This window comes from Carya illinoinensis, chromosome 5 (genome assembly GCF_018687715.1).
Source record: "Carya illinoinensis cultivar Pawnee chromosome 5, C.illinoinensisPawnee_v1, whole genome shotgun sequence".
NCBI lineage: Eukaryota > Viridiplantae > Streptophyta > Magnoliopsida > Fagales > Juglandaceae > Carya > Carya illinoinensis.
In genome coordinates, this window is record NC_056756.1 from 49542798 (window position 1) to 49557797 (window position 15000).

Below are 15000 nucleotides of genomic sequence, written 5' to 3' on the forward strand. Positions count from 1 at the left end.
CAGTCCACTATCACGAATTTCACCTCAAATCCACCACTAATGGGTAGCCCCTGCACAAAGTCCATTGACAAATCCTCCCAAATCAAGTTTGGAATTGGCAATGGTTGCAAGAGCCCGGATGGAGGTCTTGTCTCATACTTGTTCTTTTGGCATACATCACACTCGGCTACTAAAGTCTTCACCGCCCTTTTGAGCCATTTCCAATAAAAGAAGTGTTTCACCCTTATGTATGTCCTCAACCAACACGAGTGTCCTCTTTCCTTACTATTGTGAAAGTGATCTAATATCTCTTTTCTCAAATTAGGAACATTTGGCACATACACATTCTCTTTGTAGTAGATAAGACCATCTCTTACCTTGAAGTTCACAACACCCTCCCTTTGTGCTTCTAAAAGCTCAATAATCTCTAGGGATCGTGCATCAATCCTTGTTGCCTCACGTATCTTGTCTCATATCCTCCACTCGGCCCCACTCAAAGCCAACATAGAGGACTTATCCTCCTCATGTACTAGCCATAAGATAGAACTCCCCTATCTTCTACTCAAGGCATTAGCTACCTTGTTCTCCTTACCCGGTTGATACACAATATCATACTCAAACCCAAGTAGCTTGACAAGAAATTTTTGTTGCTCGAGAGTGACTATCTTTTGATGAAGTAGGTGCCTCAAAGCTTGTTGATCCGTTACTATGGTGAACTTTCGGCCCAATAGGTAAGGCCTCCCCATCTTCACAGCATGGACCACTGCTAGCATCTCTCTTGCATATGTGCTCTAAGTTTTCTTCATTGGCCCAAGTACTTTGGAAAAAAAGGCCAAAGGCCTCTTCTCTTGCACCAAAACAGCCCTGATTCCTTCACCACTTGCATTCGTGTATACTTTAAATGGTTTCTCAAAGTTAGGCAATGCTAATACGGGTGTGTTTGTCATGACCCTCTTCAACTCTTCAAATGCATCCCTTGCCTCTTGTGTCCATTCAAAATTGTCTTTTTTTAACAAAGAGGTGAGTGGCTTAGCAATAAGCCCATACTTTTTTACAAACTGTATATAGTAACTGGTTAGTCCCAAGAAACCTCTTAAGGCCAAAACATCCTTGGTTAATGGCCAATCAACCATGGCCTCAGTCTTCCGTTGGTCCACCTTTACCCCATCACCTGAGCTAAAGTGACCCAAGTACTCCAACTCCTTCTCCATAAAGGCACATTTGGAAGCCTTTATGAAAAAGTGATGCTTCTCCAAAATCTTCAATACAATTCTCAAGTGGTCTTTGTGTTCTTCAATGGTCTTGGAATAAACCAAGATGTCATCAAAGAAGACCAAGACAAATCTTCTCAATAGTGGCTTGAAGATAGTGTTCATGGCAGCTTGGAAAGTAGATGGAGCGTTGCACAACCCAAAGGGCATCACAAAATACTCAAAGTGCTTGGAATGGGTTTTAAAAGCGGTCTTGTGAACATCTTCTTCCTTCATTCTTATTTGGTGGTACCTGGCTCTCAAATCAAGTTTGGAGAAGAATCTTGCCCCATGTAACTTATCAAGCCTTTCATCCACCATTGGGATAGGGAATCTATCCTTCATCGTGGCCTCATTCAAGGCCCTATAATCCGTGCAAAACCTCCAAGATCCATCATTTTTCTTCACAAGCAATACCGGAGAAGAGAATGGGCTAGTGCTAGGTCTTATCAACTCATTCTTCATCATCTCATCCATTTGTATCTCTATTTCTCCCTTTTGAAAGTGGGCATAACGATAGGGAGGAATATTTACCGGCTTCTTTTCATCAACAAGCACAATCCGACGATCAAAGATCCTAGAAGGTGGTAATGAAGTGGGCACCTCTAGGACCCCTCTATGGTCCTCCAAGACTTCTCGGATCTCCATGTGCAGCCCCATCAAATCATCTTTGCTGCCCTTTTCTTCACCTTTTCTCATATTGCAAATACAGTCATTCTCGGCCACAACAATAGCAAAGCAATGGCCTCCACCCTTGCACAACTTTTCGAACATAATGGCCTCATAAGACTTGACTTCCTTTGATGGTAATGCTGTCCATATTCTTTTCTTTGCCCCGATCTTGAATTCCATGGTCATGTTGTGGTAATCATGAATTACTCTTTCAAGGCCCTTGAGCCAAGCATTGCCCAATACCACATCAAGACCCACTAGTGTCAAAACATGAAGATCGGCAACAATCCTCACGCCTTGTATGTTCATCTTCACTTCTTTGACAAGCCCTTCACATCTCAACTTGTCACCATTGGCTATCTTCACCTCAAATGGCTCTATGGCACACGGCCTCAACCCAATCTTGGTGACGATGTTGGCGTTGATGAAGTTATGAGTGGATCTACTATCCACCAATAGATTCACCTCAAATTTTCCAACCCACGCCATAACTCTCATAGATGTAGGTCGTTGAACACCCGAGATGGCATTCAAATACAACTCGGCCTCTTCTAGTGATTCACTAGATTCGGCCTCCTTTTGATCGGATTCCTCATGAGATGGTTCTTCATAGTGATCCTTCATCTTCATTCTCTTCATCTTCAATCAAGACATAAGCTTGTTCGGATTTACACTTATGCTCTTTGCTCCACTTTTCTTCACATTTAAAGCATAAGCCCTTCTTGATTCTTTCTTGCACTTCCTCACGAGACAACTTCTTTACTTCATATGGCTTAGTCTTCAAAGCACCTCCACCATCATTCTTACCCTTCCAAGGAATTTTGGTTTGCAATGGTTTGGAGAATTTTCTCCCCACTTCCTTGAATTGACGTTTCTCCATGCGTGTGCTTTCTTCTAAAATTTTCGCCATCCTCATTACTTCTTGAAGCCTTGTGGGTTGCTTCAATTTAATCTATTTAGCCAACCATGGTTTCAAACCATCTATAAAAGTGCCAATTAATGCCTCTTCCAACCAACCCTTTACCAAGGTTTGGAGTTGTCGAAACTCCTCGATGCAGTGGTGCACTTTCCCTTCTTGCTTCAACTTAGCAAGTCGCCCATGATGGTTAATGATGGGCGATGGACCAAATTGCATCAAAATTTCTCTTTCAAAAGCCGTCCATCCCAATCTATTTCTCTCTTTCTCATATTGATCCCAGATCCAACACCACCACTTGCTTGCTCTTCCTTCTAAATAGAAACAAGCTGTCGATACCCTCTCTTCTCTAGGTACCTCATAGGAGCGGAAGTAATGATCTACCTTGTCCAACCACTCATATGGATCTCCCCCATTGAACTTGAAAAATTCTACCTTTGGCCTCTTTGGTCTCCGGTCATAAGCCTGGTTTCTTCTTCTATCATCATGGAATTCATCATCATATCGTCTCCCATAATGTCCTCTATCTCTATCATGGTGATGACGTCTTCTCTCATGGTGATCTCCACGGTTGTAAGGCCTCTCTCCTTCATGAGCATATTCGGCCTCATGGTCTTCTTCTCTTTGTGGCCCTTGAAATCTCACATCTTGTGGTTCTTCTCTTACACTAGGGAATCTAGTGCGTTGATCCGGATTCCAGATCCATCTCTCAACCGCTACCCGGTCATTCTTAACACGGCCACCTCTTCTAAACTCACCCCCTTGTGGCTCATGCATAGACTCGGTAACACTTGTCTCAACCCCATCAACAAAGGCATCATGCCTTGGTTCATTGGGATTAGGTGGTGGCCCTTGGCCACGCCCTTTGGCTAATCTCCTTTCAAATCTTTCCATGTCTTCATACCTTTCTCTTCTCAAACTTTCAATGACCCTTCTATTTTCCTCATTGTTTCGATTGCTCACATTCATGGTGATCCTTAATTCGGCCAAGGTAGTCATGACCTCATCAAGGACGCTATGGATCCGTGTATTTTGTTCTTCAAGCACTTGTATTCGGTCCCTATGGGAACCATTTGGCCTCTCAGGCCCCAATGTGCCCTCTTGCATGGTGAGGATTTCTCTAGATCTCCGAGCAAAACAAAACTCTCAATGAAAGCACCAATTAGTGTTAGGGATCTCGGTCTAGTCCTTAAACACTATGGTTCTCTAGATCCGCTTCTTCCAACTATGACCGAAGAGCCTATCCTTCTTGCTTGCCCGTTACTTGAGTACTTGACTTGAGTGATGAGATTTTGTGAATATGGATGATTTGTGTTGTGGTTGTGAATTGGGATCTTGAAGGAATGAATATGGTGTATAGGATGATGATGGCGGAATGGTGAGATCTCACTATGGAGTTGGCGCCACTTGATGATATTTAGATCTAGGGTTTATGGTAGGTGCCCATTGGGTGGTATTTTGATAAATATGGAAGTGAGGTTAGCGTTTAAGGTTTCCTAAAATATAGGAAATCCTTATGGAGGCTAGGGCTTTGTGTGGGAAGTATGGAGGCACTAGATCTAGGGTTTTATTATGAAAGGAATTAGATCTAGGATAATGGAAGGTTGTATGGAGTCTAATACATTGTTTGGATGGTAGGAAAGTGAAGGAAAAGTGAAGGGAAAAGGCCAACAAAGCTAGATCTTCTTGGAAAAGTAGATCTAGTGTGTTGGAATGGTGAATCTATCAAGGGAATTGATGGGGCGTGTTGTATAATGGAAATTGCAATAAGAATATTGTAAACAACAAATAAATAACAAGATTGCAACTCAATAATGGAAAAGAGAAACAAACTTGCTCATAAGATTGATAATTGAATCAACACCCATCCACAAACGTCAAGGTGTTGAATCTCTATTTGGAATTCACACGGGTTGCACCCAAATAGTCCAAGTGCCAAACACCGAAGGAAATATCAAGAACAAATAAGCCGTCCACAAAGGAATTTTGTTAAAAGATGATAAAAATAGAGCTAGGGTGGCCTTTTTATAGGCTTACAATTTGGAGACTCCTAATGATACTAGAATAAGGAAATAATTCCTAGTAGTACTAAAATAATATAAAATAATAAAATAATTCTGGCCGTGGGGCCCATGGGGGCCCACAGCTTGCCTTGGTGCTGGCCCGTGCTGAAAATGGCCCATGGCATGAGCCATGGGCGTTGGCTGCCTAGTCTTGGTCAGGCCGCATGGCTGGTGCCATAGGCGCTGGCTGGCTGGCTAGGCTGGTCAAACCGCATGGCTGATGGGCAGCACGCATGGCCTGGCATGGTCAAGCTGTTGGGCATGCTGGTTGACCAGGTGGGTTTGCTTGTTGGGTGTGCTAGCCTGCCTGATGGGCGTGCTGGCCAAGCAAGTGGCCAGCTCATGCGCTAGGCTTGGCATGGCCTATGCGCTGTGCAGGCTGGCTTGCTCCTACGTGCGCGCTGGGTAGGCCTGGTTGGCCTGCTTGCTCACGCTGTGCAGCATGCTATGCTGCACGCTGGCTGGGCTAGGCTGGGAGGCCAGCCCACTAACCTCGCCAACGTGCTGCTGCATGCTGTGCGGCATGCGGGGTAGGCCAACAGCCTCGCTGGCATGCTGGCCATGTTGTTGGCTGGCTGTGGCATGAGCATGCTATGCCATTGCCATGGCATGCCGGTGGCTCGTTAGTGATGCTGACTAGGCGTGTCAGTGAGCGTGTCGAGGCTTGACTCGGGGCCACTTTCCTAGAGGGTCTGATAAAATTAAAATGGTAGCTCATATATTATGACCATACGAGTTAGGTGACCCCTCTGGATCATGCTTGGAGGTACTACCGCCACCTTTGTTTCCTATGCTTATGGTCAATTGGATCCAGGTCTCATTTAATGTTAAGTAAGTTTTATGTTTGTATTCATTTAATATGTCATTAGGTCACTTTTGCATTAAATATGCATTGTTTGTCTAGCTTGCGTGTCGAGGACCAACTCATGAGTCGTGGACTTAGGGACCTCCTTGCCTTGTATCAGAGAATATTCTACTATGAAAAGCCTCTCCTTACAATGGGAGTTTTAGGATACAAACTCATTTTTAGCCTTCAAAGTGAAGTTCCTCACCAACGAACAATTTTGGCTAAGTTTCATCATAAACAAGCATCACGGGGTGAGGTTCACTCTTAGCGAGCACTTCCATATGAGGTTCACTCCTAACGAACACTTATTTGGTCCTTTACTTTTGGCATTCCACTGTTTCCCAAAGCCCTCCTAGCTTTGGGCCCAAGAAACATACTTGGTTTCAATTGGGCTACCTTGTACATTTTTCTCCAACAATAGAAGTTATAATTAGGAGTGTCAAATCATATTAACGGATTGTCAATATGTGTCAAGACATGTTTATTATACCATATGGGGTAAACCCGAATCTGACCCTTTAAGTTTGTCGTATTAAAATATCAATTGCTAACACGACCTATTAACATAACGAGTAGTATAACCCGTTACAATCCGTTTATGTAAATGGATTAAATAGACCCGAAATTAATTAATTTGATTTAATTAAATTTAATACAATTTTATATAAATGTTAAAATCACAATATCTATAAAAATTATAAAACTAACTATAAGTCCAAAAATTTTTTTTCAAACAATAAAAATATCAAAATTAAAATTTTAAAAATGTTACTTTTAAGTATAATGATATAATTATAACTCTAACTTTCTTAACAAGTCATAACGAATTATAACATGTCGAAATGAGTTAACCCGTTACACAATCGTGTCTTAATAGATTAATCCATTTTTACCTGAATCTGTTAAAATTAAACTTAATCCTACTATTATCGTGTCGTGTTCTTATTGAATTAACGAGTCATGTTATATTACCACCCTTAGTCATAATTGAGTGTTCTTTAAAGAACCCCAACCCCCTATATCTGAACTCTATTTATTGAAACGTTTGCTTAAGATTAAAAAATACTCTCAACCTTTCTAAATGGGAAGGAAGGAAAAACATGAACAGGTGTTTTCCATGGTAAGTTCCGTAGGCAATTAGCAGGGAGTACACAAAAATAGACAAAAAGGGTTGACCTTTGCATTAATTAAACACCAAATTTATTACAAAATAAAATAGACTATTAAGCCAAAGAGAAAAGACTTACCAAAAAAAAAAAAATACTCACTAATAAATCTGCAGAAAAAGTACGGAATTGTACAAAGATTTTCCGGCAAAACTTCTTTTCAATTTTCCGACAGAAGACCATCTGTAAAACTGGAACATCTGCTAACAACACGACGGTGAGTTGAACTGTGCACATTTGTAAAAGAAACAAATCTCCTCTTTTCCCCCTTACTAGGTAGCATTGCTTATTTTGGGAATGTACTTTCTGTTCATAACCTTTTCAGACTTAGTCCTGTAATTATTAACATTCCTGGCTGTTGAAGACTCAAAACCACCTGCATTAACCAACCAGTTGTTTGCAATGCCGAGAATGCTGCATTTATGGAAATTTGATGACTGAATCGCTACTCCACATCCTGCCTCTGGGCATCCTGGAGGAACGCGGGGACAGAACCAATTTCACATGGTCGGCTGCTATAGCTTCCTTCCATTCTGTGCATGAGATTGTAACCAGTTAATGGCCAAAGCCAAGTTACCGCACAAACACAGTTGCATAGCTAAAATAACAAACTTACTCTGTGCAAGAAAAACTTTTGCAGCACGTACAGCGCTTCCAGGACAGACAATTTCCTCCAAGAATTTATCACTGTTCCTACCGCCACCATTACCATTCACTGGCCTCCAGAGCTTAACTGTTGATCGATTTGTGCCACTCAGAAGAGAATCAGGTTTAGCGGACTTCTCCTGAATGTCAGCCTTCTTTGGTATTTGATGCTCTGACAGGTTATCTTCACCAGCTCTAGCCAGATTATTACCCTCTTGGCTACAATTTCTAAGTGTAACACATATAGAGCCAATCAAAACCTCATTAGTCTTACTTTGCTCTTGTCGGTTTATCTCCTCTTCCTGTACTCTGGCTTTCATAACCTCCCCACCACTTTCAGGCTTAGGTTTTCGACTCCATACTTTATTGGTGTTGGCTACTGGAGAAGTCCTCAAACCCCGGTAGATCCCAAGCTTTTGCATAGCCCCAAGCTTTGATGCTTGAGAATTTTGACCTGAATGGTAGCCACTTGGCACTCCCCTCTGCAATTTTGCGGGCAATTGCCATCGAGAAACAACTCCTTGCCGACGAACACATCCTGGCACTGTCTGCCGTTCAACATTCCGACTGGTACAGTCACAGCCATACCCAGATTGAGATTCAGGACCTGCTTCTTCATCTGAGTTTGAGAGTTCGAATGGTTCAGAAGATAAGTGAACTTGATCTGGCAGCATTTCTGGGACGGACATACCAGAATCACATATGGCTGAAGGGCTGGTTATTTCAGCAGGCATCATAGGTGCCTCCAGAGTATTACTGATGCATTCGTTAACATCTGCTTCCACATGTTTAAGCTCCTTTGCTTTGTGCTCTTTTTGCCTCAATTTCTTCTTCCTTTTCCTTTCCAACAACTCAGCTTTCCTAAAAGTGGTTCAAGAACCAGAAATAATAAAGAATAAGAATCTCAATTTCCATAGAATACTCTTTTCATGGAGAGGCAGATTTGCAAACCAAATTCCCACTAGTGGTCACTGTAACACTAGGAGTCAGATAAGACCAGTTAAATTTCACCCCGTGGAACTGGAACATTGCAAGACATTGTAGATTCTCAGCAGTTTCACCATTAAAAAGAGAGGGTATTTATGTTCAGATGAAGCTTCAGCAAGCAACTTCAATTAAATTTGTAGTTCTGTGCCTCTTCTATTGCTTTGGGCCTATTATATTGTATTGAATGGAACGAGTCTTAATGACTTGTATGCTACTATCAGTAGCACATAGTTTGTAATTAGGCTCTTTCTTGTATACCTCCTGTATACTCAGGCTTTGCCTATTTACTTGGATCAATAAAACCTCTTTTACCTAAAAAAATAAAAATTTGTAGTTCTGTGCCTGTGCTACTCAGAACACCGTTTGTAACTCCGAGCTTAAAGTATAAGGCCAAAATGCTTCTGTTATGAAAAGCAGAGCGCATTTATAAAAGCACACTTTTTTTTAGTAAGATTAAAGGGCAAGAGTGTGCTTTTCTAGTTTTTAAAAAACAATATATAAAATGTCAGTTTTAACTATCACTGTTTGTCTGGACCATTAATTTAAATGAAGTAGACAAGAAAGATGATGATAGTTACAGATCCTCTAATGACAATGGTTTCTTTTTATAGGTTTCTTCAAATGACAATGATGATGGTCTGTTGCTTGATAATGAAGATGCCTATATACTTTAGGATTGCCTTCTGGGAAGTTTTGTGCCTTCTTGGTCATTGCCTTCTGGGAATATTTTAATTCAACCATGTAAAATTTTTTTACTTGAAAACAAGTATTTAAATTATGACCATACAATATCATGGTTGTATAAAACACAAGAGAAGCAAGCAAAACACTTCTTTTTCAATTTCTATACCAAAAAACTTCTGTTCCTTTTCCCAACAAAATGCATTTATGTCGCCACTTAAAGATCCAAAAATTTCAGTTTGATATCTAGAATAGGTTGTTCTAAACTACTGAAAGCTGACCTCAACGAGAAACTAATGAGGGGTAAAAAAAGAAAGAAATAAATTGAAAATGAACATAAAATGGTTGAAAATGTACAAGATGTTATCTACCTTTTCTGAGCAGCTTCTTCTTCCTCCACCAGTAACTTCTGGCACCTTAAAGCTTCTGCATCCTTATCTGCAAGCCATGCTTTGACCTAATCGAGAACAAAAACAAGTTAATCATGATGATGGAACAACATGATTATCACAAGCAGCTCAAATAAGAAAAAGGAAAAAAGAATAACACCAATTTCTGTTCCAGCAAGAAGCTGGTGCAAGCAACTAAGTTTTTTGTTTCAAAGCCACTCTTCCCAGCTTCCCCATGAAAAACATACTTCTGCATCAAATCGGCTGTCCCACACAGAAATGTTTTCTCACTCGCATCATCAAGGATACAAAATAACTCCAAGGATGACATAGGGAATCTAGAAGGCCGAGCATGGATGACATCCTGCAACGCTTCAGATATATCACAAACATAGAATAGGATATATGGCTAACGAAGCTAGAAATTGATAAGCAAGACAAATATGTCCCCTCACCAAAAGGGCAGAACCAGCCCTCAAATAAACTTGTGGCAAAGTTGCAACCCCTGATCTCACAAGTGTTGTCAATGACTTTACAATTGAAGACCCTGGAACTCCCTAGAAAGATAAATTCAATTAGGAACAAATTATTGGGTGGAAGAGAGAACAAACTTGGAAAAAACTAGTTAAGGATTGCAAGTCAGAAAATATTAATCCACACAATGTACAAGTCTTCTGTCGTAAGAAAATATACTAATCAGGAATCATCAGCCAGCAGTAGATTTACATATTGAAAGCATAGGAAATAAAGGATTTTGGGAAATTATTTACTTCATCAAACATGTTAATTCTTCTAGCAGGTAAACTGCATTAGAATTAAGTAACTTTTAGAGGAAGGGAATGCCCTTAGAAGAAGAAAGTCTTCATCTCACAAAATAATTTAAGGTAAACCTAATTTTTTTCAATAGGTTGAAAAGGAAGAAATAATAAACCTAAAATTTTCACAAATATCAACTTGTAATGACCCTTTTTCCAAACTAGAAGAATATGTCCCCATGGCTCTGGTTTCTGTTCACAAGCACAGGTGCCAAACCAACTAAAACAATGGGATATGGTATAACGACAGCATGCATGCCGGAAAGCAACATGGACATAATATATTGTTTGTTTTTTTAATAAGTAGAAAGCAATTTGGACACAACTTCTGCAGATAAAAATAAAAATAAAAAAACACAGGCATGAAACCAAAAAAAGACTTTTTTACCTCAAAAATCACGTTCTTGAATGACACAACTTCCTTTGCCTCTTCCAAAGAGAGCTGCATACAGTATAAATACACAAGCATGACATCCAAGAACGTGTATTACCTTATCTTATAAAGAACTGACAACAGAATGAATTACCTTATCCCAAAACACTCCCAGCAGATCCCTATCTTTAGTAGAAGCCTACAAGATTTTGACATCAGGCATAGTTGAGGAACCAATCAAAACGAAGAAACAAGATTTATACACAATGAGACGATGCTCATCAAAATTACACACAATTGGTAAATGCCCAGATTCCTCGGGAAAAAAGAAAAAGAAAAAAGAAAACATTCAAAAATGAAAGAATTGTATGAATAAAACACGTCTGTAGGAGGATAAAATGTGCTGGTTCTTTATGCTTTATGTCTAGATTCAGTCCCCATTACACATGTCTCAGCAGGTTTATACCTAGCTCTAGAGGGTCGGTCAGGTATACCCTTCTCAGGGATGGCTTCTTGGAGCCAGGGCTAGAGGCTCCACCACCTCCCTCCTAACCTTTTTCATGACAATTTGCATACACAGAAAACCACAACTGTAAGACAGTGAAGAAACCTTAGCAAGCTTTTTCAACCGGTGGTGCACACGTATATGCCTTTTATAGTTGATGGGCGAACAGAATTCTTGAGAGCACTTGTCACAATTCTGCATCTGCACCTTCAGAGAGGAAAAGGGCCAACCTTGGAATTCTGCCAAAAATAATAGAAGGCATACAATCAAAATACATGGCTATGACATCAAACAATGCGTTGAGGTAGCTAAAACCCAAAATCCTACTCACAACTTATGAAGTTCGTTAACTAGAGTCACCATTGGCCTTAGCAGTTGCAAGCTCAATGGCCTAAGCAAAAGAAACAAGAGTATTTGATTTGAATGAATTCACATCCTTTGTTTCTTTACATGGAGGCCACCACTTTCAATGTGATTAATAAATTTTTGACTCAGTAACCAAACAAACATTTTTTAATAAGTAGACCCAAGAGACATATTAACGTAACTGAAATGCTTTCGGAAATGCTCTCTCTCTCTCTCTCTCTCTCCCCCCCCCCCCTCCCTTTTTTCTCTTTTTTCCCCCTTCTATAAGAACTTGTCAATTGACAAATCTCAAGTACCTTGCTGATCCAAAGCATGTTGCTGATCCAAAGCATGTAGTAATTGGATCCATTGTGCTGGGCTGTCCACAGCCCTCGAGAAAGATAAAAGAGGGTCTTTTCCAATTGTTTGTTTGATGATGGTGTCTACGGTATCATTTCCCTCTGATTTCATCAATTCTGTAGAACTAGAGGCCTTGAGCGTTGCAACTGTCATCTACACACACAAAGTTTAAACCTGCTAGCTCACAGACTGAACAATATATATATATAGATATATTATTTTACACACTGCAGTAATTGGGTCCATTGACTAGACTGTGTATCGGTACTAAACAAAGGCATGACTGCAAAAACAGAATAGTGATTTTCAACTATATATTCATTTTCAAGAAAAAAAGAGAAATGCTGTTAATTGTCACCAGCTTTGAACGCCAACATCTAGGAAAAACTTTTAAACTGACCTTTTCCCCCCTTTCCAACACTGCCAGGGGACTTCTCTCTTTATAAATCCAGCACTGCTATAACTTAAATTATACAAGTACCATATTATGCATCTAAACATACAATCGAAGATGATACATACAGTGGCAGTAGATATCACAAATTGAAAAATATATCAATCACACATATTGAATCATGCTCTATTCCAATCACCAGATATACTAAGACTAACCTATGAACCCTGAAATAGTAAGACAAAAAAAAAAAAAAAAAAAAAAATCAAGTATTTGGTCTAGACATGAACATTCATGTTTAAATCCAATTAAAAGTACAGATATTATCATATCCTGAGACATCAATTTACCAGATTTTTTTTTATCAGTAAATAAAGACTTTATTGATGAGGTACATCCTAAGATGATGAGATTTTAATAATGGCACACAAAATAGAAGACTAGAAAAGCACTTTAATTTCACTAGAATTCACAATTTCCTCGTATATAAACAGAAATAAGCCAACATAAGCTATTTTATCCTCGCCAATACTAAAGTAAAAACAATGTTATATAAACTTTGCCGTGAACAATACTGTGGCAACCTTATAAGCAGAAAATTGAAACCCGGATTCTCAACATTATCATGTAAGGCTGTAAGCTATAAACCTCACAAGCCCAAGATCCACGATAAAAAAAAAAAAAAAATACATCATATAGATATATATATATCTATATATAATATAAGAAATAGTAGTAAAAAATTAAACCATAAACAAAGTATTTACCATTATTGCTTTTTTTCAATGGTTAAGTATTTACCATTATTGCTTTTTTTCAACAGCTAAGTATTTACCATTATTGCTTGATCCGCAACAACAATAAAATTCAAAACAATCAAAACAAACCTTACAAGAAAAACGAGAAATTGAGTTTTATCGGAAAAAGAGAGCTAATCATATCAAAACCCAAAGGAATACACCAGATCTCCAAAATTAGTCTCCGGCTCTGTTAGGTTCCCAGGAAAATGAAGGAATCAAAATCGAAAAAATTTGTATCTTTCATTTTCATTGTCCTAACACAAACACAAAGCAACTCTTAGCTGGACCTTAAAAAACGTCACCCCTTTCTGAAGCCGAGTGTTCACTAATAATTTTGTAAGCTAAAAACCAGAGTAAAAATTGAGCTAACAACAATTAAAGGAGAAAACATAAAAAAAAAAAAAAAAAAAAAAAAAAAAAAAAAAAAAAAAGATCGGCGTAATCAGAGAAAGTAACCTCGTTAGGGTTTGGCGGCACGTGATCTAAGATGAGTATGCGATGTATGTATTACATAATTATATATATATGCATAAACATGTGTAGTAAGCATCTGCGAGAAGAGACTGAGTGGAGTGATCCGGTTTCACGCACCAGTGGTGATGTGTGGAGATCGATGTGGCGAGTGAAACTTCGCCTTCGGAGATCTGAGGGACTAAAATGCTGCAAAGAAAGCGTCAGGGGAACGTCTGGGGGGGAAGGGAAATCGCCTAGAAAGTCCGAGAAACTGATCGGCCGAGAAGAAAAAGATCAAAAAGAGTGATCGAAACCAAAAACGAAGCAGCCCCAAGAGAAAAATGTAAGGGTGAACCAACCCCCTCCATTCGGTAGTACGTCGTGCGTGGTCGGTGTTAGGAAAATGGGCCTATAATACGTTTATTTGGGCCCAAATAAGTTGGGCCCTATGACAGTCCGTTTCTCTTGGAAACCACTATCGGGTTCTCTTTCTCTAACATGGTAAAAGAATCCAGAACCTTCCGGAACTATCCGGGTTTGATCATCGAAGAATTTTTCCTGTCCCGAATTGGGGAGATTGTTGTTTGCATTGATATCTGCACTGCCTGATCTTTATAATCTTCACTTATAGCCCCCCTCAAGCTCACGAGGAAAATTGTCAGCAACCCTAACTCGTTCAGCTCGTGGGAAAGTTGGACAGGCAATGAAGATCGAAGTGAAGTGGGAAAGTATTTGAGTTCGAAGTGGATTGCTGAAGAAGAAACGGTGTGATGCGGGTTGAAGAAATACGACATCGTACGAGGATGGAAGGATAAAACGAAGTGTTTTGTTATTTTAGTTAAGCCATGCGTTGAGTCTTAAGTGATGCATTTTGTATGTTTGTCATTTTGCCTTTAGTATTACCGTTTTGAATTTCATACTGTACCAACCGGTATGATTGAAATATTTTGTTTCCATAACTTAGCAGATATAGAGAAGGATATAATTTCATATTGGTCTAAATTTCAACCGTTTCGGCCTGTACCGACTTATATTTCGACATTTATTTATTTTTTTCATTTCTTTAAACTGTAAGTTTATTTTTTTATCCTCATTTCAAACCAGGCTTTTTATAATTTATATATATATTTATATATAATTTATTCATATATCGATTATTCTGAAACGGTACACAAAACGGTATTGGTACAAAAATATTTTGTTCCAGTGCCTTAATCGATACGGCCTGCGATACGGTATTCAAAACTTTGTTTAGTACAGTCACCTTAGCTAGTTTCCTTTTATGTTATACGGTTATGCTGTAAATTCTATTAGAGGTATAAGGAAGAGTGAGGGAAAAAGAGATGAATCATCTGAAATT

The 15000-nt window shown here is 39.3% G+C and overlaps 1 protein-coding gene across 3 annotated transcripts; it reads right to left on the reverse strand.

The window, feature by feature from the left end:
• Positions 1-6885: 6885 nt before the first annotated feature.
• On the reverse strand, positions 6886-14331 carry LOC122310650. Of its 3 annotated transcripts, XM_043124739.1 has the most exons (11): positions 13779-14331; positions 11951-12146; positions 11394-11527; positions 10938-10982; positions 10799-10852; positions 10051-10152; positions 9756-9959; positions 9578-9663; positions 8230-8399; positions 7510-8157; positions 6886-7426 (listed from the first exon to the last, which is right to left on the reverse strand). In XM_043124739.1, the coding sequence occupies exons 2-11, from the start codon at positions 12144-12146 to the stop codon at positions 7314-7316; spliced, it is 1752 nt and encodes a 583-aa protein (XP_042980673.1). In that variant the 5' UTR covers positions 13779-14331; the 3' UTR covers positions 6886-7313. The 3 variants fall into 3 exon arrangements, with proteins under 3 accessions (XP_042980673.1, XP_042980672.1, XP_042980674.1); XM_043124738.1 differs by having other exon boundaries at positions 7510-8399; positions 13779-14321; XM_043124740.1 differs by lacking the exon at positions 11951-12146 and having other exon boundaries at positions 7510-8399; positions 13779-14323.
• Positions 14332-15000: the final 669 nt, after the last annotated feature.